This window comes from Calidris pugnax, unplaced genomic scaffold (genome assembly GCF_001431845.1).
Source record: "Calidris pugnax isolate Ruff unplaced genomic scaffold, ASM143184v1 scaffold45, whole genome shotgun sequence".
Lineage (NCBI taxonomy): Eukaryota > Metazoa > Chordata > Aves > Charadriiformes > Scolopacidae > Calidris > Calidris pugnax.
Window position 1 is genome coordinate 2,835,839 of NW_015090764.1, and position 27,874 is coordinate 2,863,712.

Consider the following 27,874-nt stretch of genomic DNA (forward strand, 5'->3'; position numbering starts at 1 on the left):
TTGTAGGAAAGATGCACTGTAGTCATTTATTGATTGCTTTCCAGGAAATTCAGAATTTTTTTCTAATAGGAGCAAGTTCTTTTGCAGTAAAGACTCCTCCTGCTTTGTTGCCTCTGGCAGCTCGGAGGCTGCTCCCCCTTCCCTTATCCCCCCCGTTACAGATCCCTGTGACGCCGCACGGGGACGGAGGGGACAGAGCACAGTGACAGCACTTGTTCTCCAGCAGGTCAGTAAAAGCAACGCGAATTAGCACAGGGTCTATCCAGGACAGAGGAGATGGGGGGGGACAGGACTCTGGTGGCACAGGGTGGCCAATGGGCCAGCGACCGGCCCCGTTGGCCAGCGAAGGGCTGTTTGCAAAGAGGGACATTCACCTCTGTCGGCGTCACCGCGGCTGCAGGGGCCACATCTCAGCAGCTTTGGGCCCGGGGGGGGCAGGGGAGGGCACGCGCGTTGGTCACCCCCCCGGGACGCGTGTGACGGGGAGGGGACACAGGGATTTGTTCAGTGTAACATCCACTGCCAGCAATGGACGCGCCCCTGGCACCAATCTCAAAACCAGTGTGCAAAACCCCAGTTAATTAAGAAGCTCTTAGCCAGAGGTTGCAGTGCTGTGGGAGTTTTTAGCTTTTATTTAAATCCCCTCCCCAAAGCTCAGTAATTTGTGGGAAATGTCTGATTCCAGTCTGGGTCCCGGTGCCCGGCCGGGTCCAGTCCGTCAGCTCCGTGTTACAATCAGACCACGGCCCCGTTTCTGACTCTTTCTCCCCCCCCTTTTAATAGGGCCAGGATTTCCTGCTCAATCAGTGGCCCAGCCCCGTTTGGTGCCGTTACCAGTCTCCGAGGCACTGGGGTTTCCATCGCAATGGACGGTTGTGCGCTTTGCAGCCATCAAAGCCCTGACTCTTTGGGTGCAGCGTCCTCAGCGCTCGGCTGCGAGCAGGGCAGAGCTGCAACGGGGAGTAGCATTCTTTTTATATATATATATATTTATATATGTATATATCTCTCTCTCTAGCTATATCTTTACCTTGAAAATTAGAATGTGAATGTTACAAAACCCCACTGAATTGCCAAACTGCCAACCAAAAGTAGAAAAAATGGTGAAAGGAATCCAATGGCTCTATCCTGATGTAGAAAATGCTGTACATCCCCCCACTCCCACCCAGGGCACAGCGACAGGGTTATGGCTGCGTCGGCCTCACACAGACCGGATCCTGGCTGGGGGGAAGAAAGCTTTTGGCTTGGAATTCATCTCTTAGGGGAAAGCTGAGCGGGGTGTGGGCTGGTTCTGGAGGGGTTTAGCAAAGCAGTGTCCTTAGTCAACATAAAAATGACCTGAGAAATGTTACACACCTCCGGACAGTTCATTTGGAATTCATATGTACAAAGTAGAAATCACTGATGATGCGCACACACACGACACGAACACGCAGGGCCCCCCCCGGCTGCGCTCAGCGGGGCTGGGGCCCGGCCACCGGCCCCCGTGGGGCTGACACCAGCTCAGGCAGACACAGTACATTTCTCAGATTAGTTCTTTGCATTGTGTATTAATTGTACCAGTGCAATAACATTGTCAAAAAAGGAGGAGCTGCTCCAGGGGAGTCCCAGACCCTGGGTCAGATTCAGAAAAGGGTGGTTTAAACTTTTTTCTTTTTTTTATATATTTTTTTTGTTTTTGTTTTTTGTTTTGTTTTTAAGCGAGGTACATTAAGCAGAGCTCTGTGTTACAGGGATCTCAGCAGAAGGCATGCTCGGCTCAGCCTCTTTCTCCTCCACAGCTTTGTCCTCGGGCTCCAGCTGTTCACCACTTTTTATGCTTTCTTGGAGCTGCTGGCGCCGCTGCACCTCTGCTTTAAGGTTCTCCAAGTCTTTTTGGCTGAAGGGGAGAGGGGAGCAGACGTTAGCCTGGCTGTGGGGGCACTGGGAACCACGGGGACCTGGAGACGCTGCCAGCACTTGCCCCCTTCCTGCCGCCTCCCAGGGCCCGGGGCTGGGGCTGCTCTTTGGTTTTGGACCAAGAGGCTCCAGGACGTGACCCATCAGCGGCCACGCAGGGCCAGGGCAGTGAGGAATGTTTGCCATCAGTGATTATTAATAACCTTAAAAGAATACTGTCTCAGCTCAGGCCATCTTTCCACCACCCCAATCAACTTTTCAACTTGCCCAGTGCTGGCTGAAGAGGTACCTACGATCACTGGAAACTCCCCATTTTGGGTCAGTGGCTCCAAATGCTATCGGAAGCATTTGGGTATCTCAGGACCAAAGATAATTAAAAAAAAAAAATCTACTTGATTTCTAGAGGTACAACACAAGGAGCATCACTGTACCTTAGTGGAATGAAGAGAATTCCATTGATAATGTTGAGCTGCTCCAGGACACTGGCCATACTGGGAGCCGTGAACTATGGTGTAAGAGGGGAAAAAAAAATAAGTTTTACAAGTCAAAACCCAGACAGAAGAACTCAGAGTTCCTAAGTGAGTCCAGACACCATTTACCAACAGTTTAGAAAACCCTAGGTCTCGTTTGACACACTAATAGCTGGGAAGGTGGCATTATTCATCTACATCTTTATACCTCTAAGTTGAAAAGCAGCATCTAGAGCTCCCCAGTGAGTCCCCTCTGGACTCTGCAGGACTCAGTTAAATGCAGTGTGTGTGTCCCTTCAAAACGGGTTGGGGTTTCTGCTGACCTCCTTCAAGTGTTGTAACAAGGGTAACATCTTTATTACCATTTCATGGGGTTGAGTCTCTTTGCTGGACACCGTTTCCTGGACTTGATCATCTACTTCATTCAAGTTCCTCACTCTCAAATTAGGCTGCCATAAATTCCTCAACTCTGTGCCCAGTTCCGTGCCCTGTTTTTAGCAGTGAGCAGAAACCCACCCTCAGCTCAGCCCTTTCTCTGAGGCTGGAAGCTCCTTCCCCCCGGGTCCCAGCAGGGCCGGGTGCCTGGAGAAGAGCAGCCGGGTTTGGCCCACGAGGGCTCCGTGTAGAAGCCCCCCTGCCCCGCTCCCCCCCCCACCAAACCCTTGGAAGGAGAACAAAGCGCCCGGTGCAGGATGACAGCACCTTTTAGGATGAGGAAACTGAAGTGTTTTGGGATTGAGCAACCTGCCCACAGCCAGTGAGTCAGCCCCGGGCAGGTCTGTGCGTCGGTGTCCCGGGCTCCCGCGCCGCCCAGCGCCCCGGCTCGGGAGAGAGCCTGAGCCCAGAGGGGACACCAGCTCAGTCTGCACCCTGCTGTGTCTGTCTGAGCCTCTGCAGGGACCTCCCACGCGTGGAGGGGCTGTAACCACCACTGCCCTCCCCAGCTCCTGCCCAGGTCTCCCGCTGTCCTTCGGGAGCAGCCACACGCAAATCTCTGCCCTCAAGTCCCCGCGGCTGCGCTCGCTGCAGGGGGTGGGTTACCTTGAGGGGCATGATGTTGGCGTTGGAGCCGTTCTTGTAGATCTCGTTCATTGTGCGTTGAAGGGCGACTGCTTGCTGAGTCAGGTATTTCAAGTACTCAGAGCTCTCTTTGGTCTTTTCATGGTGTTCTCCAAGCTAATCCCAAAAAAACAAGGTGCAACGTTACAAATCCGAAATAGACCCGACCGGGGCGCACTCCTCGTCTCTGCCACCTCAACACCCTGCAGAAACTCAGCAGAACTGGATTTCACCTGCCCTGGCATTCCAAAAACAAACAAACAAGAATTCCTCTGGGAGCCTTACTATCAACATTACGCATTTCCCTCAAGTAGGAGCACGTCCGCGGGGCCAGCGGCGCTCCCTGGCCAGGCTGCGCTTCCCGAGACGGCGCTGAATCACCCCGCGCTGCTGCCGACGTGTCCAGACAGACCCCGGGCAGCAGCAGGAGTTTCACTGCAGCAGCACGGGCTGCGAGCGGGAGAAGGTGCTGCCCCGAAACAGCTCAACCACCCGACGGGTTTGGATCCGGGATTTGGGAGGCGGATGGTGCAAAGAGTGGGAAGAAAGACCAGCTCTTTTGGTGCTGAGCCACCACCAGCAGAGACAGGGGACAGCAAGAACACACTTGCAGAAGGGCTGTTCAAAGACTTTTGGAATAAAATCTGGTCAATTTTTTTGGAACCCCATCCCAAGAAGGTTCTCTGGTGTCTGCTCAGAGCCTTGTGAGAGAAGCCCCCCCAAGGTCCAAGCTGCAGCTCTGCTCTGCAGCAGAACCGCTCAGGACACCGATGAGCAGCCCGAGCTCGTTACCTGGTTTTTGTAGATGGTGTATCCTTCCTTCTCGTGCTGCAGCGCCGACCGGAACTCCGCTTTGCTCTCGTACACCCGGGCTACCAAGTGGTGGCTGAGGGAGTGAAAAGGGTTTATTGGTACTTCAGTGAGGAATAAACATTTCTGCACGACTTTAACTTAACAACATTCAGGCTAAAAGTCTTGGTACCAGCATCAAAGGAGGCAGATGCTGGACTCTGAACACAGCACCCTGGTAACAACATCTCCCCACCCCATTTGGGGATGAATAAACTACACTGGTTTGGGCTGGGTTTTTGTTGAAACGCTGAGAAGTGACCTGCAGAAGTGAAGACTGAACTGGGGACTTTTTTCCTCCTGCACCTGGGAAAGCTTTTCTGTTTCTTAGAATGCAAAGGTGTGAAATGATTATTCAAAAGTAAAGGATCTCCTGGCATAGAAACAACCAGCAAAGCGGTGGCCGAGCTGGGACAGGCACGCTCCAGTGGGGAGAGCTGACTGTCTTGGACTTTCCTTCCTTAGTGTTTCTGGAATGAAATGAGATTCCTGGTTTTGGCAGAATGACTCTGTGGGAGGCGATGACTCTCATCGAGCGTCCCAGCGCTGCTGAGGGAAGGCAGGATGCTTTCTGCAGAACGCAAATCCATCAACTGCTGGAAAACAAACCAGGCTCTTGTGGGTGCTTAATAAGATTTATTTTCGCCCTGACGAGGAACAGATGGGTTGCAATGTGGTAGCAGTAATTAGGAGAGGCCACTGCTCGGCTGAGAGTGAGCCAGTTTTGCATTCAAGGACAAGGCGAGCGGCGCTGAGCAGCCCTGGGGTGTCTGGAGCAGATCCTAGAGGTGCGACCACTCACTGCTCCCTCACAAACACCCAGCAGCCACTCAGTGTTTTATTCAACTATAAGGCTTTATGGTAAAGGACAAAAGCAAATTATACACTTCTCAAAGATAGCTCCCCAAGGGCTGAAACAATTAAACACAAGTGTTTATGTCTCATCCCAGTCTCCCTGTGTAATTCCATTAGCCTTTTGCTCTCCAAGCTTCACTTGCCACAGAGGTTTTGCTGCTGAGAGTCCACAAGGATCAGGGTTATTTCGACAGATTTCTGGGGCAACCAGCATTACAGCAGATCCCAAAATTTAAGATCAAGGGATCTCTGTCTTTTGAGATCAACCTTGGACTCTGCACCGTGACCTTGACTCAGGCAGCCCAGCACTCCCAGGGAGTCTTGAGTCTCCAATTTAACAGAGCACAGCTGGGCACAGCTGGCTCAGAGCCCTCCCACGGGGTGGATGCACTCACTCTAACTGGGGTGGCTCGTCCCAGCCTCACCTTAGTGCAACTTTCAGAGACTTGGAGCCGTGGTACTTGGAGCTGATGGCCAGCGCGTTCTCCAGGAACCGGAGGGACAGGTCGTACTCCATCACCCCGTGGAGCACCAGGCCGATGTTGTTCTGCACAGAGAAGTCGAGCAGTCAGAAAGGCAAACTCAAACTGTGCATTTATTGCTTTGGAAATGCCAAGACCACAGGGGGGTGTCACTTCTGAAGAGGCCCCCAGTCCCCAGCGGGTCTCTCCATAGATGTAACACTCCAGGAGACCGCTCTCCCCCGAGGAAGCTCACTCCAAACAAGGGAGAGAAGGAACTCTCCCCATTTCATGCAAGGGCAACAAGAACGGGCTAAATGAAGGAATTTGCCCAAGGATTAGAAGCTTGTGAGTCCCCATCTCCAGTGTCCCAGCATGGAACTTCAGCCACAGAAGGTGGCCTTCCCAGCTGAAGAGTCTGGAGAAAACTCCTTTTTTCCCTTCTTCCGACAGCACCAACAGGGAGCAACCCAGGCAGGAAAAGGCAGTGCCCGAATGTTTATTTTAAATAACCAGCACTATGGGCGTTTTAAAGGCCAAGAGGTTTCTTAGAGATTAGAAACGTGAAGACTCCAAAAGCTTACTTACATCTAAGAGTGCCATTTCTGGGTGATCCTCCCCAAACACCAGGAGCATGAGGTAGCGTGCGCGGTACAGCAAGTTCAGCGCTGTGGAGAGCTGGCTGTTGGCGAAGCAGTACAAAGCGAGGTGCATCTGTAACAGAAGTAACCCAGCATCTCACCTCTCTGTAGAGCAAACCAGTCTCTCCTGTCTACTCCTTTCCCCAGCTGCACACAAATAAAAGGTCAAAAAGGATTAACCACTCGGAAGAGTCTGGGTCTGCTGCTTATTTACAGCTCCACTGAGGTACCACATGAGACACTGAGGAAGCTGAAGTCTTTCATTCCCATTTCTCTTACGCACCTCAAGGAATATTTCAGGATTGACCTGTGTGTAGATGATATTCTGATTGTGCTTTTGGGGGAATTCTTACTCTTTCTTCATTTGTGACATAAGCCCAGGGCTAAAGCCAGCAGAATTCATGAATATAAATAAACATTCAGCAGACAAAGCCCCCAAAATCCTCAACCAAGTGACCCTGCAGGACGTTTAGTGGGGAGATACAAAACTGTGACTGTTCTCTGGGTGCAGACAGGAATTGAGGGTCCCAGACTCCGGGCAGACACAGGAGGTGCTGATCTCCCCCAGCACCCTGTACTTACGTATTCTTGAATCGTGTTGGGATGTTCGATACCCAGGACCCTCTCGCTCATTAGCACCGCTTTCTGCTGATTACTTAAGGCCTGAAGAGAAAAGAAGACCCAAGAGCAAGTCAGAAGGTGCTGTGCAGTTGAGCGAGGAAGCACGGGGAAGGAACGGGAGGATGGAACAGCCCCATCTCACCTCTGAATAATCCCCCATGATATAGTTGAGACGCGCCAGCAGCCTCAGGCAGGCACAGATTTCAACATGCATAGCACCATACACATTGTTGAACAAGTTTAAGGCTTCGTTGATGAGCTCACAACCCTCCTTCAAGAAACCTGAAAAAAAAGTTATATTCACGTATTTATGTACATTAAATAACCCCTCACACTGCTGCAGGAACAGGCTGCCCACGAAGCAAGGACAGTGGGATACACAGCCACTGCCTCAGGTAAGGACTGAAACCCAGAAGGGAATCACTGCTCTGGTTCCATCCTGGTGGGGAACTTCACAGCAGAGGGGTGTTCCAGATGGTCTTGGAGACCACGATTCTCCACCAGAAGGGGTGGGTGGGAGCGTGGTGGGCAACGGGCCCTGCTCTCCCTTGTATCAGCAGCTGCCCCCAGAGGCAGAGGGGTCCATACCTTGCTGAACCTTTGCTTGCCCGCTCTGGAAGAAGTGGAAAGCATCGGAGGCTTTGGGGTTGACGTGCTTCACTACTGGGAAGATGTTGAGGATATCCTCTTCCGTGAAGGTGGGCTTGTGCCTGTTGTCAAAGTTGTACTCTTTCAGCAGGATCTAGAGGAACCGAAGAGAGTCATGGTTACACCCTCACAGGTACTTGGCAAGAAAAGGGGAAAGTGAGCCTTGAATTCTGCACGTGGATTCAAAGTCAAACATCCCCAGTGCCACCAGCTCAGGATAGAGCTTTGGAAGGTCCCGTGTCGCTGGTTCTCAGGACAGGACACGATGGGGAAGGGAGGGGAGACATAGATCTTACCTGGACTCCAGTTTTGAGGGAGATTTCACGAAGCAGGGTGATTTTCTGTAGATTATACACTTCAGCTGCTTGGTCAGCGTTCTCACTGCAAAAAGCAGACACAAGCTTCAGCTCTGGGTGAGTGTCTGCCCGAGGAGATCCCCCCAGCGTGGGGTCCCTGTGCAGGCAGGTGCTGACTGAAACCAGTGACTGGCACTACCATGGTTGCTAACGGCCTACTAAAGCTCACAGAGATACCCAACTACTTTTGACTGAGATCCTATGTGTGTTCTCTTCAAAGCTCACTGCAGAGCTGAGGTGAGAGCCTGGCTGCCTTCAGCTCCTGGTAAGGAGCAAGCTGTCCCTGGGGTGAAGGAAGGAGCTCCCATTCAGCCAGGCAGTCATGGCTTTCCTCTTGGGCCACTCTGCTTGTCCCTCCAGTTTTACACTCACTGTATGCACCTTCCAGCAGCCTTTTCACCATCTCTGTTTCAGACACAGGAGAAGCCATCCTGGTTTTTGGAATACAAGCTCCCTTTAGCCTAAATCACTGTCTATACAAATATCTTTTGATTACACTCTGCCAGCTTCTTGCCTTCTGCTCCCCTCGGTGCTACGATGGAGGTTTCCCTTCCTGCTCTGGGTTTTCCTCCCTGCCTTTGCCTCACAGGTTTCGTCTCACTTCAGGTCTCAGTTACACTTCTCCCTGCTGCTCTCTGCCTGATTTCTTTCCTTTACAAGCCTGTAAAACTCCCTCAGGAGTACAAATTTAAAGGCAGGTCCTATTAAGGAACAGTAAGAGCTGCAGATGTTTGGTGAGATCCCGGCACAAGTGAGGGCCGTTGCTCCACTTACCATTCAAGACTAAAATCAAAGTAGCTCTTGGCTTCTGAACAGATATTCTTCCAAAGCTCCTGAGGGGTCATGCTGGCCCACGCAGTGTTATCAGCATTCCCAAGGTTCCTGTTTTTCCTTTTCTTATTCTTTTTCTTGGAGACCAGCTCGTCAGCTGGAAGATGGGCGATGGGATTTGGGAAGGAGCTTAGGAAGCAGTTGAGGAAGTGGCTGATGGCTGCAGAGAGACCCGACAGCTCCACACCCTGCAGAGAGACACCAAAATCAGCCCTGGAAGACCCCTGCCATCACAGGGGCACCACTCCGACCCCAGGTCCCACACAAATCCTACCAGAAATGGGGAAATCTTCCAGGAGAGGAAGAGGAAGGCAAGTATTTGCAAGTGGAACCAGCACAGACAAAATTATGTAGGTACAAGACATAAGTATATACCTACACGCACAAATACACAGTTCCACTTCGGGCTGCCACCTGGGACAGAGAAACTAGAGGGTGTGCAGAAGATTCTGACACTGGAGCAAAGCCCCATGTGCCGTGTACGGACAGGCACAAGGATGCACTAGTGTTTGTGCAATTAGAAACACTTCTTAGAAGGCAAAAGCAACACCGTTTCAGAGGAAAAGGTATTACAAGCTGTACTTTCACTTTTAAAAGCCTTCAGCATAATGAGCGAGAACGTGGGGAAGAAAAGCATGAATGATTACTCTCTGGGAAAGCCATCTTCAAGTGGGAACTTGTTTTCCCCTACACGCAGGCCTGGACCTATTTTAGCGCTAATGAGATTGTACTTCCCGTTGCCAGGCAACCCCTATGAACCGCCTAATGAGAGGAGAGACTCAAACAGCTCTGTTTGTGGGGAAAAAGTCATTAGAGAGAACACACAAGGCAAGGGTTAGACTGCAGGTCATACCTGGAGGTACGTCTTGAAGATGTGTTTTGCCGATCGAGTGATCAATTCGCTGATTCCTATTTTCTACCCAAAGGAATTAAGAACAGCAATTAAGAGTCAGTCGGCAATAACAATGAAAAACACACTTTCCTTTTGAAGGGGGCTTGTATCAGGATCTGCAGAGGACGCTCCCCAGTCCTCATCCTGCAGCTTGGAACTGGTTTGCATTTGATAGCACTCCTGGAGCTGGGGAGGAGCCCCCTGCACCCTGACGTAGCACAGTGACCACAGCCACCCCCCATGGCACAGCTCAGCTCTGACCACAGCCACCCCCCATGGCACAGCTCAGCTCTGACGGTGCTTCCTGATCCAAAGCCCTGATGGATCTTAAAAGCTTAAAAAAATGCAGGGCTTAAAATCCAGCCGTGTGTTACCCCTGCTGTGGCTGGGCATCCCCAAAACACTTCTCTGTCCCAAAGGACGCTCAAAACCACTTACATTATGAGAGGCATTAGGAATTGGGGAGCAAAACTCCCCATCCAACACTTACAGCTCCTTCTCCCTCCTCTGTTTTTGAAGCTGTTTATTTTTACACAGAGAAATCAATTGGCCAAGCTGGAATCCATACAGGGCAAATTACGCCAGAGGCGGTTTTAATTGGCAGCCTGAAGTTAAACCCAAAGCTTACAAAAATGTGATCCAGCTGAGCACGGCCAGGGGTCTTGGTGATGAAGTTGATCACTTTGCCCAGGTAACGCATGTTGATGCCCCGCTGGTGCATGGCCTCTGCTAAGGTGGCCCCGTCCATCGGGAGCACCGTGTGATCCAGGCAGTCTTTGACCTGCAGGGAATATGCAAACTTCAGGTACGGAGAGCAAACGCGAAGGAAAAAAATTCTATTTTTTTAAAAAATTAAATAATAATTATAAAAAAATCTGATTGAGGAGGGGAAATTGCATTGCCTGACAGAGAAGGCAGTTTCCAGGGATGACATTTCATTACAAGCACAGGATCACAGGACCACTGCTCCCCACCACTGTCGCACACGTTTCTGTTACCTGGGGCTCACGGTGGCCCCAAAGGGTCTTTTGGTGGAAACACCAGAGACCACCACACTGCACGGGCAGCACAGAGCTCAAAGCAGCCTGGGCAAGCTCTTGCCACTTGGGGACTCTGGCTCAGGCAACATTCCCTTTGGCACAGCTTATTTAATGCCTGTGGCACCAGCAGGTTAACCCTTCGTTAGGGGCCTCACAGCCACCAACTCAAAACATTTCCGATTAAAAGACTACACAGCGTTGCGCACCCTCAGCTGATAAGGGGAGATGGCACTTGCATTTTAAGTTGTGTGGCAGTGCTGATAAAGTCCCGTCTCACGTCACGGAGTAACATCAGTCCCTCTCCCACACACGAGTGGGGCTGTCCCCTGCCCCCACACACGCTTATGCAGCATTTTGGGTTTGCACACTGGTGTATCAGCTGTCTCGTAAAACAACACTCACCAAGCCCTTTTCTGATTCACTCCCCCTCCTTTTTTTATTTAAAGACTAAACAGCTGGTCTTAAAGGTAATGCTGACTATGAAACTAGTGGATTCATTGTTCAGAAGAAAGTTTCCAGCACACAAAATCCCCTCCTACGTAAGACCAGCAACTCCTGAACCTCCTGGAGCGGGAATGATCAATTCTGCCCTCCCAGGCCCAGAGCCTGCTGTAACACACGCATCAGCAGCCCATTCAGGGAGCACCTTGAGAAGGGAAAAGCTGGCATTTCTTACAGAGCCAGGTGCACGAGGAAGCATCCAGAATGCTTAAGACTTACAGAGGGAGTTTCTACAATAGACATTAGTAACTCTTACAGAGCCAGAATGCTTAAGACTTACAGAGGGAGTTTCTACAATAGACATTAGTAAGAGCAATTTCCCAGTTCACTCCAAATTACTAATCACCAATTGAGTCACAAGCAGGGTCAGATAACACAGTAAGTTGTGCAGGATGCCCAGGGCTAGGGAGGATGACCTATGTGGTCTTTATCATCCCAAACTCTTAGCAATAGCTGTTAATTACTAGTGCCAAAAATCCATCGTTGGATTGAGGTGGGAAAATTGTGCTGTGATTTAAGACGGGAACTGGAAAACCCCTTTTTGTGCTTGCACAAGAGACTGAGCTGTTCACCAGGGGCCAGGACTCAGCTGCCAGCACAACTCGGCACTGAAGCTGGCGTGTCCCCCTGTCAGCACCTCCCCAGAGCAGCCAGGCTGGAGGGGAGCAGGGACACACTGCTGCTGGTCCCCAGCTCCTTACCAAACCCGGGATCTGGCACGACAGCAGGAATGCGGCAGCGTCCTTCAGCAGCTGCTTCTGATCCTGCACCTCCTCCTTGCTAGACTCAGGAAAACGAACACCTAGGAGAGGAAAAGAGAAAGACATGGAACACATCAGCTCAAAGAAGAAACAAGGAATACACAGGAAGGGTATATTAAGAGCAGGTAAGAAGTCAAAGTGACTGTCTCCCTGGAATTAAAGATGCTTCTTCAAAAACTCATCTACTCTACAACACGTTTCAATGGGAAGGGCATCAGCTGCTGTGCTGGGTGAGCAGCTCTGCTGCCCCTGCCCACTCACATTTTTTCTTAACGCAGCTTTTAAAAGCCCAAATTCTGCTCTTTCTCTGCTCCGTTCTACTTATTGCAAAGTGCTGTGCACGGTTCAAAGGCAGAAGAGTCAACTGGTGAGACTGGAGTGGGCACGCTGCTGCAGATGGACCAGCAAATGCTGCAAGTCCTAGAAACTCAGCCCCTTTTGCTTTTGCACACCAAAATTAAAATAAGGTTTTAAGTTCTAGCTGCAAAGTCAGTGCCCAAAGCACTAACCCTTACCAGCCTCAGACAACGCTGCGTTTCAGAACACATGCTCCTTCTGACACATAAATTCTACGATACAGCCATTCCCCTGCAATTTGCACGCACACAGCCTTGGCATTCACCCCCAGAAACTCCCTGGCAGCTCCTTCTGTATTCCCAGATAAAAAATACCGATTCCAGCCATGGAAAGCTGCATACACCACCTGTGACTGATGCGTGCATTGGAAAGGGCACTGTGACCTGCTTACCATAACGTTACTAAAGCAAACCCTGCCCTTCACTCAGGATGCAACATCAGTTGTCCAGCTACAACCGCTGTTTTTTGTGTAAACTACTACATTAGGACCAAATTTAATTTTTTTCCCCCCTCCCTCTGCTTCTTTTCCTGTGGTCTAGCAGCTGGGACGCTGGAGGATGGCAGGGAGATTCTTGGCAGCAGTGCAGGCCTGCGCCGAGCACAGAGGGGGAGAGAGCTCGCTGCTGCTTCGGTGGCGTAAGCATCGCAATCGATTACTCTGCTTCCTCCTTCCTCTGTCTTTGTGCTTCTCAGAGAGTCCTGCCCCGTGCCCCGCCAGCCAAAAGCCAGCAATATTTGAAGCTACAGAAAACAATTTTTTTTTGTCTGTGGCTGGACACAGCTGTCCTCTGAGGGAGAACTGAAACCAGCTCTTTGTACACGTACCTGGTGAGAAAATATCTGGGTTAAACCGAATGTCAAATGACGTGTCGCTAATGGAGCCCACAGCCTTGCAAGCATTTCGAATCACTTCTCTGCTTTTGGGATCCACTGGAGCAGGAAGAAAAATAGAACACAAATGAATGTGGATTTCAGAAGATGACAAGCTTAGCTATTAAATTAAGAGAAAAGTTTTGCTATTAAAAGCAGCAATGATGGCATATTCTGCAGAAATCCATTATAAAACCCATCAATTGTAAGACATTTGGGAAGGAGGATGGCTGCAAAATGCAAAGCCTGAACAAGAGCCTATAAAACGACCCAGAAAACCCATCAACTGCCACCCCCCAAGCACAGAGACTCAGAAATGTGAGCCCGGGATTCCCAAAGGAGTCTGTGCATTGCTTGCCCCCAGCCCTGCCCCAGCTCCCCTCTGCTCCCCCCAGCCCTGCCCCAGCTCCCCTCTGCTCCCCCCAGCCCTGCCCCAGCTGCCCCCCACCCACACTGAGCCTCCGTTGCCCCGAGGCCAAAGAGCTGGCCAGGCTCCCGCTCCTGTGGCAGAGCTGCTGGGCTCGCTGCAGCCAGAGACGCTTGCCCACCGACCCAGCCAGCCCCCAGGGTGACTAATTCACTCGTGTGTGAACAGCTGGGTGCAAAGAGCCAAGGCAGTATCGACAGAAGCAGCCAGTGCCTGTCCTGTTCAACAACAGTCACCCCGACACCCCCAGGCTGGCACGGCTCCTGCCAGCGACAGCCCCAGCAGCCAGGGCAGGCGGCCTGGGCCGCTCCTGAGGAGGAAATACCTGTTCCATCATCAGATGCAATGGTCTCAGCAAGCTCTTTCACCTGATCAAGTCCAGTCACGTTATCGTCTATTTTACCCTCCTCTGACTCAGCCTTCTCGCTCTCCGCAGCCCCGTTCTCCGGAGAGGCGCCATTTTCCAGCGCGCCAGAGCTCTCCTGCTTGTTGGCTTTCTGCTGCATCAGCTGCAGCGCAGCCAGCTTCATGAACAGCAGATACCTGCAGCAAGGGACAGGAGGAATTCAGCACAGCTGGGGACCCAAGGGGATCACCACTGCGAGGGAAAAACCTCACCAAGTTAGCTCTATAGACCATTCGGTTTCCCTGGGGAAAGGCAAGACGCACACCCTCTGCCCATGAGCTTTCAAAAAAATAAAAATCCAAGGAGCACACATTAGTTTATGGGAAGAAGTCTGCGAGGGAAAAGCCTCACCAAGTTAGCTCTATAGACCATTCGGTTTCCCTGGGGAAAGGCAAGACGCACACCCTCTGCCCATGAGCTTTCAAAAAAATAAAAATCCAAGGAGCACACATTAGTTTATGGGAAGAAGCACAAAAAAGTGGGTTTTCATTACCCATCCCAAAGGGAAACTAATCTCCTTGCAGCGGTTACAAATTGCTTTCCACACACACACACATCAGCAGACAACTCAGGAGGACTCTCCCGGGGCTCGTCAAACCCAAACCCACAGCGGTTTTGCCAGGAGACCTTAGGAGAGGCCCAGCCTCCTCTGGCCAAGGAGCAGGAGCAGCAGCAGGGTCCTGCAGGCTGCTGCTCTGGAAGCTCTCCCGGGGAGCAGCAAAGCCGGCCTGCGGGCACGCGGCACAACCAGGACGGGCAGAACTGGTTGCTCAGGGGGCAGGGCTCCCGTCAGCAAGGAGAGGGCTTGTCTGCTCGGAGAGAGGAGCACGGGCTGCGACCATCTGCTGGAGCACAGCACCTGCAGCCCCCCCAGCATGAACACCCCCAGCACCACACCACTTCCACAGCTCCCACTTGTGCTGAGTGAGCCCAAACGCCAACACATCCCACCACACAAGTGCCTACAGCACTTCCCACGGGTAAATTTTTTTCAGCCTCTAGATAAAACAAAAAAGGTAGCATTCAAGACATCTGGAGAGTCTTAAAAAGAAGCATAACGCCTTGCCATTCCCCATCAGGCACCCAGGATATCTGCAAGGAAAGAGGAACTCCTAAATGTTTGGAGAGGAAACAACAAAACCAGATGTGGAGACTAAAACGCAAACCATCTCTTCCCCAGGTTCCCTGTAACCCTGTCAGAATCCCTGCTCTTTTCACCTCTTGTTAATTAAGTCTCTATAATTGCACCTGCACAACCAAGCAATGGGGAATTTAGCTGCCCACTTCTGGGTACTCTGTCCTGATGTCCCAGGGACAATGCAGCGTGGTCCCGAGGTGGACCATGACCAGCTGCAGGAGGGAGGGAGGAGCTCAGCTCACCTGTGTTCTACAAAGGCATCAACAAGCTCTTGCCGGAGACAGCAAAGCTTGTGTCTGTGCTGCTTGGGGAACCCCATTTTCTTACATTCCTCTGGCATCTCCTCCCCTTCCACAGGCAGGAAGTTGAGATCTGGAGGGAAAGTGCGGAGCAGGTCCAGGATGTAGTGACGCCCGTCGTTGCCAATGATGCCTTTGCACTCCACCGAGGAGCACAGCTCCACCTCCTCGTTCTTGTCGTTGAGGACTTTGTGCTTCTGGATCTTCAGCGGCCTGCTGGTCTTCTCCAGCAGCTCCAGGTACTTGGGGTGTGAAACAACTGTCTTGCCAAAGTCTATTGACCCATAGATGACACTCTGTTCCTGCTCCCGTTCCAAGATGCCAGGAATAATAGACTGAGCTGTCACCCTGTAACCTCTGTAATCCACCACCACAGTCCCCAGCGTGTACAGCCCTTCCACGTCCACAGCATTATAGGTCCGCACACCATTGAGATCATTGGTAGGAGCTACATAAGCAGCAACATCTCCCCCAAAGTCCTTGTAGTGGTCACGGACGTCAAAGCCCAGGCTGAAGAAAATGTTGTTCCAGATGAACATCTGCATCTTGGTCTCCTCACTGGGGTTGATGGCCATGACGTTGCCATCAATGACAGCCATAGCCCCTCTTGTTGCTGCTGCAGTGAAGTCGCTGTGAACCTGGAGGGAGGTGGAGAGAAAGCTGGGTCAGGAAGGGCTCCCACCCGCCCAACACCTCCTCTCAAAGCTCCCTGCAAATTCCTCCTTCACTCCCCTCCTCCCAGTAGCCTTCCAGCAGGCAGGTCAGCTGGCTTTTACTTTTATGAGCCTGGCTAGTGGCTTAGCGACAAGGCCCAGGAGCCAGGACAGCAGGGATCATCTCGGCTGAGACTCATGAGCTCTCTGCAGAGGGGAGCTTAGGTGTGAGCGTGTCCCCCCTCCTCCTGTTCCACCCACTCCGAGGAGGAACTGGATCAGACAGAAGAGCAGAGGACTAAGAGGCGGCTGCCTCGGGGTCAGCAGGGAGACATGGGGTCAAGGAGCACAACTCTTCCCCGTGGGGAGCAGAGAGCAGACATGCGAGAGAGAACAAGACCCTTTGGCTTACAAATGGGGATCCTCCTCTGGCAGACTGTAAAGCATAGCACAGGCAGACTGTCCAGATGGGACACGGACAGCAGAGAAGGGGCTGTGTGAGCAGTTGCCTCCACAGCCCAAAGGTACCTTGAAAATGGCTCGTTCTCTCAGCAGCCTCTCGGGCAGGTTCTTGCGCGGCAGCTCCCGCGTGGTCTGCAGCTCCTCGTTCCAGTCTCTGGTCTGAAAAAGTCAAAGCCTCGTGGGAAGCCCCGAATTGTGTGGGAAGGGGCTGCCAAGGCAGCATTTCTGCTTTATGAGGCATTTTGTGAGGAGGGAGGGGAAGGGGCAAGGATTCAGGCTGCCATGGAGTTCTGATGAAAGGAATTAGCAGCAGGAATGAACACTCTTCATGAATGGACTTTTTTCAACAGCAGTTTGGGACAGATCTTACACTAGCCCAGCTTATGCAGTGCTGGTTTCATCAGCCAGCACGCTGCGAAGTGGCCACAGCCACCCCCGGGCAGCCGTTACAGCCCCGCAGCACTCCCGCCCTGCAAGAGTTTATGCTGCAAGTGAAACAATTGGAATAGTTTGCTCAGAGACCCAAGAGCCACTCCAGGTGCAACGGGTGTGGAGGAGCCCTCTGCCTTCTGGGCAGCGGTGCCTGAAGCAGGGACATGGGATTTACACACACCCCAGCAGAAGTTGCTCCTCTCAGAGTTTTCCGTGCTGAGGAGCCGCAGCCGGAGCAGCACAGCCCCTGTAGCCAAGGGCACTGCCAAGAACAAGGGCTCCCACAAGCTGTCCCTCGCTGGGCAAAACCCTTGCACAAATACCAGAGGTCTACTTGTTAAAATTAGCTGGCTCCCAGTGGAGCTGGTGGCAAAGCAAGACCGATACCTGTCCAGGTATGTGCTCTTCGTAGCCCAGTCTCGAAGTATAAGCGTCTTCTGCCCGGACACAGTCCATGGCGTGCTCTGCCTGCGGGGCCGTCCAGCTGTACACTTGGAAAGGAGTGGCTATCCTTTCAAAGGGGTGTCTCTGAACCCTGGTTTGGGAGTGAAAACAATCAGATGATTTCTTTCTACTCTGAGAGCATTTTCCTTCTGCTGCAACACCAGCCTCTGACACACAGCAGCACCAGACCAGGCCCCAGGAGCAGCACGGCGGGCTTTCCCTTACCAAGTGCTATATCCCGTGGTGGCTGGTTGGCTCAGGCAGCATCTCTCAGCAGAAGGCTGCAGAGTTACCTGGGCTCTCCCTGTCCCTCTTTCCCCAGTTCTATCACTGGAGATCCCCACCACCCTCTGCGTTTGGAGGGGGAGGATGCCCACCCCCACCTCTGGCCCTCAGCTTTCACACCAGCCCATCTGGGTTGTTATAAAACCAGCCCACAGCACCATCCACTAATGAAGTGAAAAACCAAGCTTCGCCCAACGGCCTCCTGTGTAATCTGTCTGCTCCCAGCAGGTGCTGGAGTCTCATCTGTATTTACTCCTGGCCCAAGCAGCACGACAGTATAATCATTTTTAAATGGCCAGATAGTCACAGTGGTGGCTGGAGGCCACTGCTAATTTCCAGCCCTTGTCTAGTGTCACTTTCATCTTCTTAATGAGAGCAGAAGCAGAGCTCCTGAAAGCCACACAATGTGCCTGTCAATTTGCACCCTGCTGAGCCGAGGCAGTTCATTAAGTGGACTCTGAAGAATGACAGGCTTTTGCACAGGACCCACTGTCCTGGAGCAGAATAAATGGTCCCTGCAGCAAGGACAGGAGAATGAAACAATACATTATTGTTTGGGGTTTTTTATTATTATTAGAGGAGCTAGAGGACATTAGAGAAACTGAACATGCACGGACATGTTTAAAATAATTATTCTCTCTCCAGTGTAAGCCTACACAAAGCCCTCGTGTTACGTTCCCTGACATTTTATGCTCCATTCTCTGTCTTGGAGTTAGGGAAGTACCTCCTGATCCGGCCCGGTGCTGCTGCAGCACGTGGCCAGGCTCCACGTGAGCTCTTTGCCACCTGGCTAGTTGGGAGGCCACCAGGTCTCCCAGGAGGCACGTAGCCAACACGCAGCCTCAGCGAGGGGACCCACATCTCAGCCGTTTCCCGTGTGTAGACACTGCAGCCCATCTCTGGGCTTTCTCTCCCACTGCACAAACTGCCCCAGGGTTTCTCAAGCCCCACAGCCGATACTCCCATGGTAACAGAAAGCCCTCATCCCCCACCCTTTGCTTTAGGCAGAATCTAAAGAAATCTGCAAGAGTCACCCGGGAGCTAGAGCCAAGGAACACCCCGTGCTCCCTGCTGTGTCAGAGCAGCACCCAGCTCCCACAGAACCAGCCGGGCCTCGCCAAGCAGCTTCACCACAGACCACTCAAGGCAACTAGAGAGGAAAAAGTGCTGCTACCGTTTCTTCTGCAGAGCGGAAAAGTTTTTTTTGAAGGTAGGGCTGATCTGGTTAAGTAGTTCCACCAAGGAATGACTGAGAAAACTGGGGTTTGCAGGTTTGGGATTGAAGTTGTATGCAGTAGACCTGCAAGAGAAAAAAGAAATAAAGTCACAAGCCGTTGTCATAGCTGAGACTTCCCATACCCTAGGGACGTGGTACATGAATGAGAGCTTTCCATACACACTCTGCATGGAAGACCTGCTGGCCTCGCTTGAAAATGGAGACCAGGTGGCACATGGGCAGAATTATTTCTTCCATGAGCCAGTTTAACACAGAGCACTTCTGCTTTGTAACAAGACAGAGGGTGGAAAAGTGCTTGAATTTTATCTTCTATATTTTAAGCTCCCCTTCTCTTCAGGCAGCTTCATTCTCCTTCTGTGAACTATAACTGTATTTCAAACCTGTGGTTATGGTTGCCTGGGCAATTATCTGGACTGTGGGATCAAGGCACCCAGAGGTGTTTCTGAGCTGGTGGCTGCTCAGGTAGAAAAGGGTTTGTCGCTCTGAAGTTCTCTCCTGTCCACCCCCAACTCAACAGGTCTCTGTTAGAGGCTGCTGGGCTGGATGGACCCTGCACCTCCCTCAAGAGCCGCTCTGACGGGCAGGGACTCAGGGCGGGCACTTGAACAGTCTCTCTTAGGAACTATTTTAAAAAACCAACAAAACCCACCCTAGTGAAATGTGTGCCCAGCTCCGGAAGTTCTGGCAGGCTGTGCTCTTGCTTTAGGGCAAAATGAGATAGCTGCAATGGTCAGGAAGGAATTCCCTCCCAACTCAAAATGCTCTAATTAGCTGATGACATTATGGGATGATTTAAACTTTCCCTAAAGCATCAGACATTTATCCACTGTGAAGAAATGGTACCAGGCATAACTGAACAGCCCAATCCAGTATAGCAACTCCTACAAACCCAGGTAAGTAGCAAATTAAAATAGGCTATTTTCCTCAAAAAAAAAAAAAAAAAAAGGAAAAAAAAGCAGCACAGCAATTGTTTGTTGGTGGGTTCTTCTCCAGTCGGCCATGGCAAGCTCCCTGCTGCAGGGCAGGGCAGGAGGAATTCCAGTAACTCACTGATTCAAGTAAAATCCTCGCGTGGACGCAGTGATGCTGACGTGCCGATCCTCCACTGTGATGACATACAAATACATGAGGTCCCCGTGCATTTTCCGGTTACCAGGAGGAGGGTTCCAGCCACTCATCGTCAATACCTTTAGGCACTGCAAAGGCTACAGAAGAACACAACAGAAGCAAGTCCTGTCAGCAGGAATTCATTCCCTCGAGTTACAGAGCCATTCCACATACACGCCAGATTCCTTTTACCTGCTGCCCTCACCTGCCTGCAGAAACACCGCTTACAAAAAAACCAACCACCTGGTCTCAAGAGCACACCCTTCCTCCCGCCGTTTGCAGTCCCCTGCTCTGCCTCAGTTTGCTGCCTTTCAGCAGGTAAGACACAGGTAAGAACAGACACCCTGGGCCTTTGGGCTGCACAAGGCACGGATTTCTTGCTGTACTGGTTTTCAAACAGCAGCTTCTAAACCGGAATCCAAGTGGGAGGGTATGGGAAAGCTCAGGGTAATTTGTATGGATCTGCAGATCCTGTCTCCAGGACTTTGCAGAGAAATGCTGCCCTCCCTTCCCTGCCACCCCTCCCTTTGATGGTGGCCATTTTACACTCTGCAGGTGGCCACCCACAGTGGCCAGTGTTTGCACACCAGCTCTTGGACTTTATTCCTTTGGCTAAGCAGAGCTGTGCCCACACTCACTAAGCATCAAGCAGAGCAAATCCCAAAGTCCACTCCAGTGCAGCTTCCAATCCCCGAGCACCACTTTGCTGCAAGGAATGTGCCCAGAGCCGTTTCAATGACGCAGGAGAACTCTACCTTCCAGTCTCTGTTCTGGGGCTGAAGGGCACACAGGGGTCTCTCTTTGCTACCTGGCAGGATATGTTCTGGGGGGGTGCAGTCGATTTGTTCCATTTCAGTACCTTTCTTCTTCCGTTTGCCGCTGTCTAGAACGGACAGAGAGAGAATGTCAGTGCTGGAAAACACAGCATTCCCTCCTCTGGTAATGACTCAAGGAGGAACGCGCTTCCCAGTGTTTCCCTGCACTCCTGAAAGATGTGGGACAGATTGTTATGATGTGTTTGAATGAAGCAAGGAGTCAGGGGAATGAAAACACTGGCCACACCAGGGAGGCCTTTTTGCCCCGTACCTCCCAGGTCTCCTTCAGTGAAGACGCTCAGGAAGGACAAGGAATTACAGTCCACACCATTGAAAGCATCTGATGGGTCAAGACTCTTCAGAAGGTCCCGAATGTGACGCACGTGTATTCTGGCTTCTCGCACTGTGTATGGTTCTGATGAGCAAAAAGGGGGGAAAGAAACTGGAATTAGACAGTTGCTTACTCCTTTGGCACACAGGTCTCCAAAAGGAACTGCGGGAAAGGGTTGCCATGTGGTCAAACCCACTTCCTATGAAACCCTCACTCCTCCCCTCCCGAAGTCTGAGGGAACTTGCCTTCCACCACCTTCAGCAGCGAGCCCTCCTGCAGCCCTTCAATAGTTTTCAGCTCAGCAAAGTTATCGAGGACGTTGCCATCCAGCTGCAGGGAGAAGCAAGTGCGATGGCAGGTATCCTCACGGTCCATCAAAACTTGGTGGATCTCTTGCACCATCTCTTGAGGAGAGACCTTAAGAAGGGAAGAACTCAGTTATTCTCAGTCCCCACATGTGTTCTTACCAGAATTTGTCCCTCTGCTGCAGAATCAAATGCCTTTTGTACCTCCCCGAGCTTGAAAGGCAGCCTCTAGCTCTCCCCTGCAGGGAGATCACTGCTGTCCCTGCTGGGAGGGCACTGCCACCTCTGTGGGTGCCGTATCCACAGGGTGGTGTGGCCTGTCCATGCCAGTGTCACACCTCCAGGGCACACCATGGGCAAGCACATGGCTCTGGGGACACAAGAGACCACCCTGGCTTGTGCTCCAGGGCTGCTCTCCTAACCCTGCTCTGCTCCAGCACCACAGACACCGTTTGCAGGCGAGGAGCACTCGGGGTCACTCACATATAAGCTGCTGTAAACAACAGGGCCCGCTATTATTAGCCTATTAAAACTAACAGCCAAGGGGATTTAAAGGAGAAAAAAGCCAGGCTGAGATACAGCTACTTCCACAGAGGATGTAGTTTCACTGCACAGTCTGCCAGTCTTGGGGAGATAAGGCTTCCCACTCGGTTTAGACTCCAGACGCCTCCCCCTGAAATTAGAGATACTTCATCCAAATGGCTTTCAGTGAAGTATCAGGCTAAATCAGAGTATCAGCAAGGCATGTCAAAGCCTGTCCTGATCTGACAGCACGTGCCACCGTCCACATGACACACGCGGAGCTTTCTCTGCAGAGGGGAAGCGGAGACTGCATCGCTGCCTTCATCTTCAGGCTGGTGCTTGTGCTCCCTGAGCTGTCATTGCACCAAACCCTCGTACGCCTGAAGGAGCATCACGCCACAGCTGCTGGGCAAGCATGGGATTGTCCCTCCCTGAGAGTCAGACCCAGAAATCGGGTTTTCACATCCTTCCTTCGAAACGGCCCAGAAGGGAGAAGGCCATTTTCCTGTGCCAGGGAGCTGTGAGCAGCCTGAAGGTACCACCCAGGCCATGGGGGCTAACGGGGACCTTCCCGGGCACAGTCCCCTGTCCCCCTCCCTGCCTGGGTGGCTGAGGGGACTGTGCTGTGTGTGCCCTGGCTCAAACCCTTCCCTCCTCCTCCTCAGTGCCCCCCCCAGCCAGCAAAGGGAGGTACCTGCAGGGAAAAGGGCTCTATCCCTGGCGCGCAGATCTTGACGGTAAATCCTGTGTCCTGTATGACAATGACCTCCTGGTCGTTCCCGTCTTCTCCTGGGTCAGCCTCTTCATGACCATTCTGTCTGGCATCCTTCTCGCCCTTGAGGCTCTCGTGTGGACCACTGCCATTCATCAGCGCCACGCCAGACGGGTGCTCTGGGCGAGGAGAGAGGGGGTTAGACAAGGTGGGGGCAAACGGATGGTCCTCTCCGAGCGGCTGGAGAGACGAGTTTGGACACCACCACAGTCCTCTGGCCAACTCAAGTGAACCAGGGGTTAAAAGGCAGTGGTTTATTCTGGTGTTTACTAGACATAGGTGTGCCAGGCCCTTCCCTCCCTTCACCTCGAAGCATAATTAATGCATTCTCCCTCGCCTGCAGGGTTTGCATCTTCCACAAACCCTGCTCGAGAGGGGAGGGAAGGGAAGCAGGAAGGATGGGTCAGCGTACAACACATTCAGCTTAGTCTTTAAGAAGCCTCTTAATTAAAAGGAATGGGTGTGTGGTGCTTTGCGGCCCGGAGGCAGCTGTAACCTCTGCACCAACACGTTACCCAGCTCCGCCATCCCTCCCGTTCAGAGCGGGGAGGGGAGGACGCTGCAGCGCTGAGCCCCGCATCACGTGGGAGCCAGGTTACTCCACAAACAGCTCCCATGGCCCTGCCTGCATCGGGCCACCCTCCGCATTTCCAAAATACTTCACGGAGAGCCCACGGTGCCAGGGTGAGGCTTGGCCTCAGCACTTTTATTCAAGAAAACGGTGACGACATTTTAAGCGCTGGTTTAGAGCGATGTGTCAGAGGGAAGGGGAGTGCTCTCTCTGCTCCTCCTGTGCTGCTCCCGCAATGGTTTGTCTTCTCTTCCAATAAGGCGGGTAGTGTCAGAGAGCCGATAAGATCTAGGAAGCTGCAGGTCTGTAGAGCAGCCCACACCCACCAAACCGGGCTGGGGACCACGCCAAAGAGGATACGCCATGTTCTTGGGTTAGAGGTGCTGCCGGGGTAAGCTGGAGTCATGCAGAGAGCTGCTGATGAGAGGGAAGGGACGCCCTTGTCCCCAGCCAGGAGCAGGGCAGTGAGCCCTGGAAGGGACTGAGCATCGTGTGTCCCATCCTGGCCAGTACCCCCGGCTGTGGGACCCCCACTCATGTGCTGTGGTTCTAGCTTGGTGCTCCCAGCCACCCGCTCACAAGCGGCACAGATGGAGTGGGCTGGGGGCTCTCTGGGCCCTGGGAACAGCCTTCCCAAAAGGCTGCAACAGGGTCAGGGCCAGGATAACGCCCTGAGGCTGCTGAGCACAGAGCTGCAGTCCTCCAGGCAGCTCCACCTGGCAGGTCTCCCTCCTCCTCCTCACCTCCCAGCAAGGCACCAGTCCCAGCCCCAGCTGCGCTCCGGGGGGAGATGGCAGCTCAACCTCCCTCATTTCTGAAATGCAGACGGGCGCTGTGGCTTGAAGACCTAAAGCTATCACAGCTAGTTCTCGCCTATCAGCCCCAACTGCTCTGGCAGCCCAGGAGAGTCACCCGGCCTTCACCACGTACACGAACCGGGATGGAATCGCCATACCCCCTCACACACACCTCCGGAGCACATGAGGCTGCAGCGACAAGCCCTGCTGGAGTGTCCCCAGAGGGTCAGCCTCCCGCTCCAGACCACGAATGCCAACAGCAAACCCACCCTGGAGACTGTCAAGGTTGAATTAGGACACGGTGAAAGAGAAGAATCAGAAGGAAAGCACACCCGTTTCAAAAGGCAGCAGGTACCTGCCACCTTCAGCAGCCTCCGCTGCCTCCAGCATCCAGGCAGCTGCTCCTCATGCTCCCTGTCACTTTGCGTGTGTCCCTGACGCCAGCTGCTCATTTCTTTGACAGATGAAACCACGGGGCAGCCACCCAGAGCCAGCCTGGCTGCGGCTGCAGTCGTGCTAGGAAGGAGGAAGAGAAGCTCTGCACAAGAGTGCCCCAAGAGATGTGGTTTCAGAAAAACCACGCCAAGCCCAGAGGGCTGGGGAGAGCCCCTCGTCACACCCCACAGCCGGACTGCCCGGACACGTGGGGACCAGGAGGGAGAGCAGAAATGCTACACCTGGGGCTACCAGCACCACAGCCAGGCCGCCCGGCCAGGCTCCGGCCAGCCCCTGGCCCCCAAACGGGACAGGATCACTGGGCTTTGCTCCTGCTGCTGCAGCCACAAAGAGGAGGCAGAACATGGCTACGAGGAAGGCTGCAGCACCGACTGAAGACCCAACAGCCCCTCTTCAACTGCCATGGCACCAGCCAAGGGAAACCTCCAGGCACAGCCACAGCAGCACTGCCCACCACCCCGAGCCCCCAGGCCCCTCCGACCCATGAAGGGCCTTTTCTGACACCGTCACACACACCAGCCTTGAGGTGCTGCTTCCAAATGGTGGACTTTCGCTGCGGGGCTGAGGTGTGGAGGGAGCGACCGGTGGGATGCACCAGCTCCTGTCTCTCTGCTCTGGTCTGCACTGGTCTCGAGCAGAGCAAACACCTTCGGCTGCAAGGCAAAGGAAGACTGGGAAAGCTGGGCTGCAGCAAGGAGAAGTCACCAACCAGGCCCAGGCTTCTCCTTTTCACTACTCAGTGGCACCAGATTCCCAAACCGATTTGGGATTGTTTCAGAAACCAGCAGACTGTTGACGGGGCTGGTACAGCTCTGTGCTTTGCGACACAAGAGACATGTAGAGGCAACACCTTCACGTCTCCTTGTGCCAGAAGATCCAGCTCCAGCCAGCACAAATCTTCTACACCAAAGTCAGTCACTAATCCTTTTTTTAAACCATCAAGTCACAAAGATGGCATTATTACGTTCCTGTGAGTTCAGCCTGGTCTGGAGAGCAGGGAAGCAACAGTTCCAGATGCAGAGAGGGCTCAGTACGGGAGACCTTTCCTTTCCAACATTTAGTAACAACAGAGATTATTAGAGACACAAAAACTGGAAGTTGAGCCCCTGCCTCTTCCATCACCAAGTTCAGGAGTGCATTTCTTATTACCAGCTTCAGTGTCACTGAGGGCCCGAATTCTGCCTTTCCCTCCTGAGAGGTATTTCCACCCCCAAGCACAGGAGACGGTTTCTGCAGGGTCTCCCAACCAGCCCTGCCTGCAGCCGCGGCCACGCCACGGGACACGGGGAGCAAGCCAGGCCCTCCACCAGAAACCAAGCACCCACCTCGGGTCACATCCCCTCGGCCACCACCTGCGCCAGGAGACAGCACTTGAAACCAAAATTCAATCCACAGGGATTGAACAAAACCAAAATACAGTGATAGAAAGGCAAAATTTGACCTTGAGACTTGAAAAATAATAATCTGAGTTTCTCCTGTCCTAGAAGTCCTGGCGAAGGCAAAATCCACTCCAGCTCCATTGGTTACCACTTGGTGCCCCATCGGAGCTGTGCTGTGCCCGTTCACGGAGAAGCAGGAGAGGAGGAGGAGGAGGGAAGCGGGATGGGGCCGAGCGGCTGCTCCCCTCCCACGCGGCAGCAACAGGCTGGGCCCCCGCTGTCCCCACGGTGCCAAGGAGAAGGAACATCCCGTCCCTGTGCCCAGGGCAGCTGCGGAGCTGCTCCATCCCGGGCATCTCCTCCCACCCGTGTGGGGCTGAAGGAAGCCAGAGGCTCCAAGCACAAGCCACCCCAGTCCCTCAGCCCCGGTCCCTGACACCCTGTGCTCCTGCTGGCACTGCTGCAGGCTGGGCTTGCCAGACCCACACCCCTCTGTTACAAGGACCATGTTTGCAGTCTCAAACGAAAGAAGGATTATTATGAATTAAGAAAAAAATAAGCAACCCCCCCTGGCGTTTGTTTTGCCAACATGGTCAAGGCCCAGACAGGTCCCTCTGTGGTACACACCCCGGGTGGGATATCTCACCACCTTCCTCCTTTTCCTTCTGCTGTTAAGTTCAGTCATCACCCTGCCTCCCCTCTCCTCCCTCCTGCCCCATCCCACGGGCACACGCAGCCACCCATCCCCATTAGGGCCATAAAAAGCACGACAGAATGCCACGCTGCTGAGCACCTAGGAGTGAGAGCTTCTTCTTCTTCCTCTTCTTCTTCTGCTGCTGCTTCCAGGGCAGTGCCTGTGCTGGAGAGCCAGGATCCCAGCCTGACCTGCCATCGGGGCAGGCAGCAGGACCCGTCACTACGAAACCAGAACTTGTGTCCCAAGCCTTTGATGACACCTCGCCACGGGGGACAGGCAGCACGACTGTCCCTTGGGCTGGCGGGGGTTTCCCTGCGCTGGCTGGCAGAACAGGGGAAGGTGTCCCAGGGCTCCCCGGGCAGGGAGGGGTACCCCGTTTCGGCACGCTGGCCGGACACACTGAGGCTGCTCGTCCCTCGCCGTGTCCCCAGCTGGCGGGACGTGCTCCGGGGGCCACATCCCCCCCGTCAGCTGCCGCCACGTGCTCCTGCCGGCGGCAGGATCTATGGGCTGAGACGCCGTCCTCAGGTTTCACGCAGCCCTGGCAGGCCTCGAGCGACTGAGCATGACCGACCAGCCCCACCGGCCCGGCCCCAAGGTCGGCTGGAAGGACAGCCACCGCCCGGGATGCCTCTGCCGGCTGGAGCGGGCCAGCAGCACCAGCTCTCAAACAGCTCTTATCACAGACCGTCACCGTTCCTCCTTCATCCTTGGCCTCTGGGATGTATTCGGGACACTTCTGCAGGCTCCCAGCCACCGCCTCACTGGGGATGATGTCTGGGTAGGGCCCAGCACAGCGGGCAGCTTCTGGCGTCTCCGGTTGGACGGCGCAGCCTGCGGGAGGCTTCGGTAAGAGGGGTGACCTCTCATCGGGCGAGCTGGAGCTGCGCGGCTGGAAGATGAGGTCGGTGACGTGCCGGCAGCAGTTTGCAAAAAGGCTGTTCCCCATGATCTCAAGCGGCCCGGCTCATCCAGCACCCGGTTAGAAGAGTTAAGAGCTGTTTGCACACATCTACTGAAGTCCCCACCAGGCAAACTCCCACGCGGCAGCCCTCCGCAGCCCGGACCTGCTCGCCTTCTCACCCAGCCGCCCGCCCGCTCCGAAGGAAATCCCGGCTTGGCCCCAGGGTGGCAGGAGGCCGGGAACCCGCAGCCGACTCCACAGTGTCCTGGTGGGACAGGAGGCTGGGCTCGCAGCAGTTCTCCCACCGGGCGCCCTTGCCCCCTC

At 53.4% G+C, this 27,874-nt stretch overlaps 1 protein-coding gene across 1 annotated transcript; it reads right to left on the reverse strand.

Moving 5' to 3' along the window:
• Positions 1 to 27,874, reverse strand: CLUH (clustered mitochondria (cluA/CLU1) homolog). Its single transcript, XM_014961077.1, has 26 exons — positions 26,743 to 27,874; positions 22,669 to 22,865; positions 21,393 to 21,564; positions 21,088 to 21,231; positions 20,757 to 20,884; positions 19,945 to 20,099; positions 18,832 to 18,957; positions 17,316 to 17,463; positions 16,563 to 16,655; positions 15,325 to 16,019; positions 13,864 to 14,081; positions 13,067 to 13,171; positions 11,825 to 11,925; positions 10,211 to 10,363; positions 9,544 to 9,606; positions 8,634 to 8,878; positions 7,800 to 7,884; positions 7,444 to 7,597; positions 6,998 to 7,137; positions 6,817 to 6,897; positions 6,182 to 6,307; positions 5,558 to 5,679; positions 4,221 to 4,314; positions 3,411 to 3,545; positions 2,331 to 2,404; positions 1 to 1,879 (listed from the first exon to the last, which is right to left on the reverse strand). The coding sequence occupies exons 1-26, from the start codon at positions 27,593 to 27,595 to the stop codon at positions 1,711 to 1,713; spliced, it is 4,776 nt and encodes a 1,591-aa protein (XP_014816563.1). The 5' UTR covers positions 27,596 to 27,874; the 3' UTR covers positions 1 to 1,710.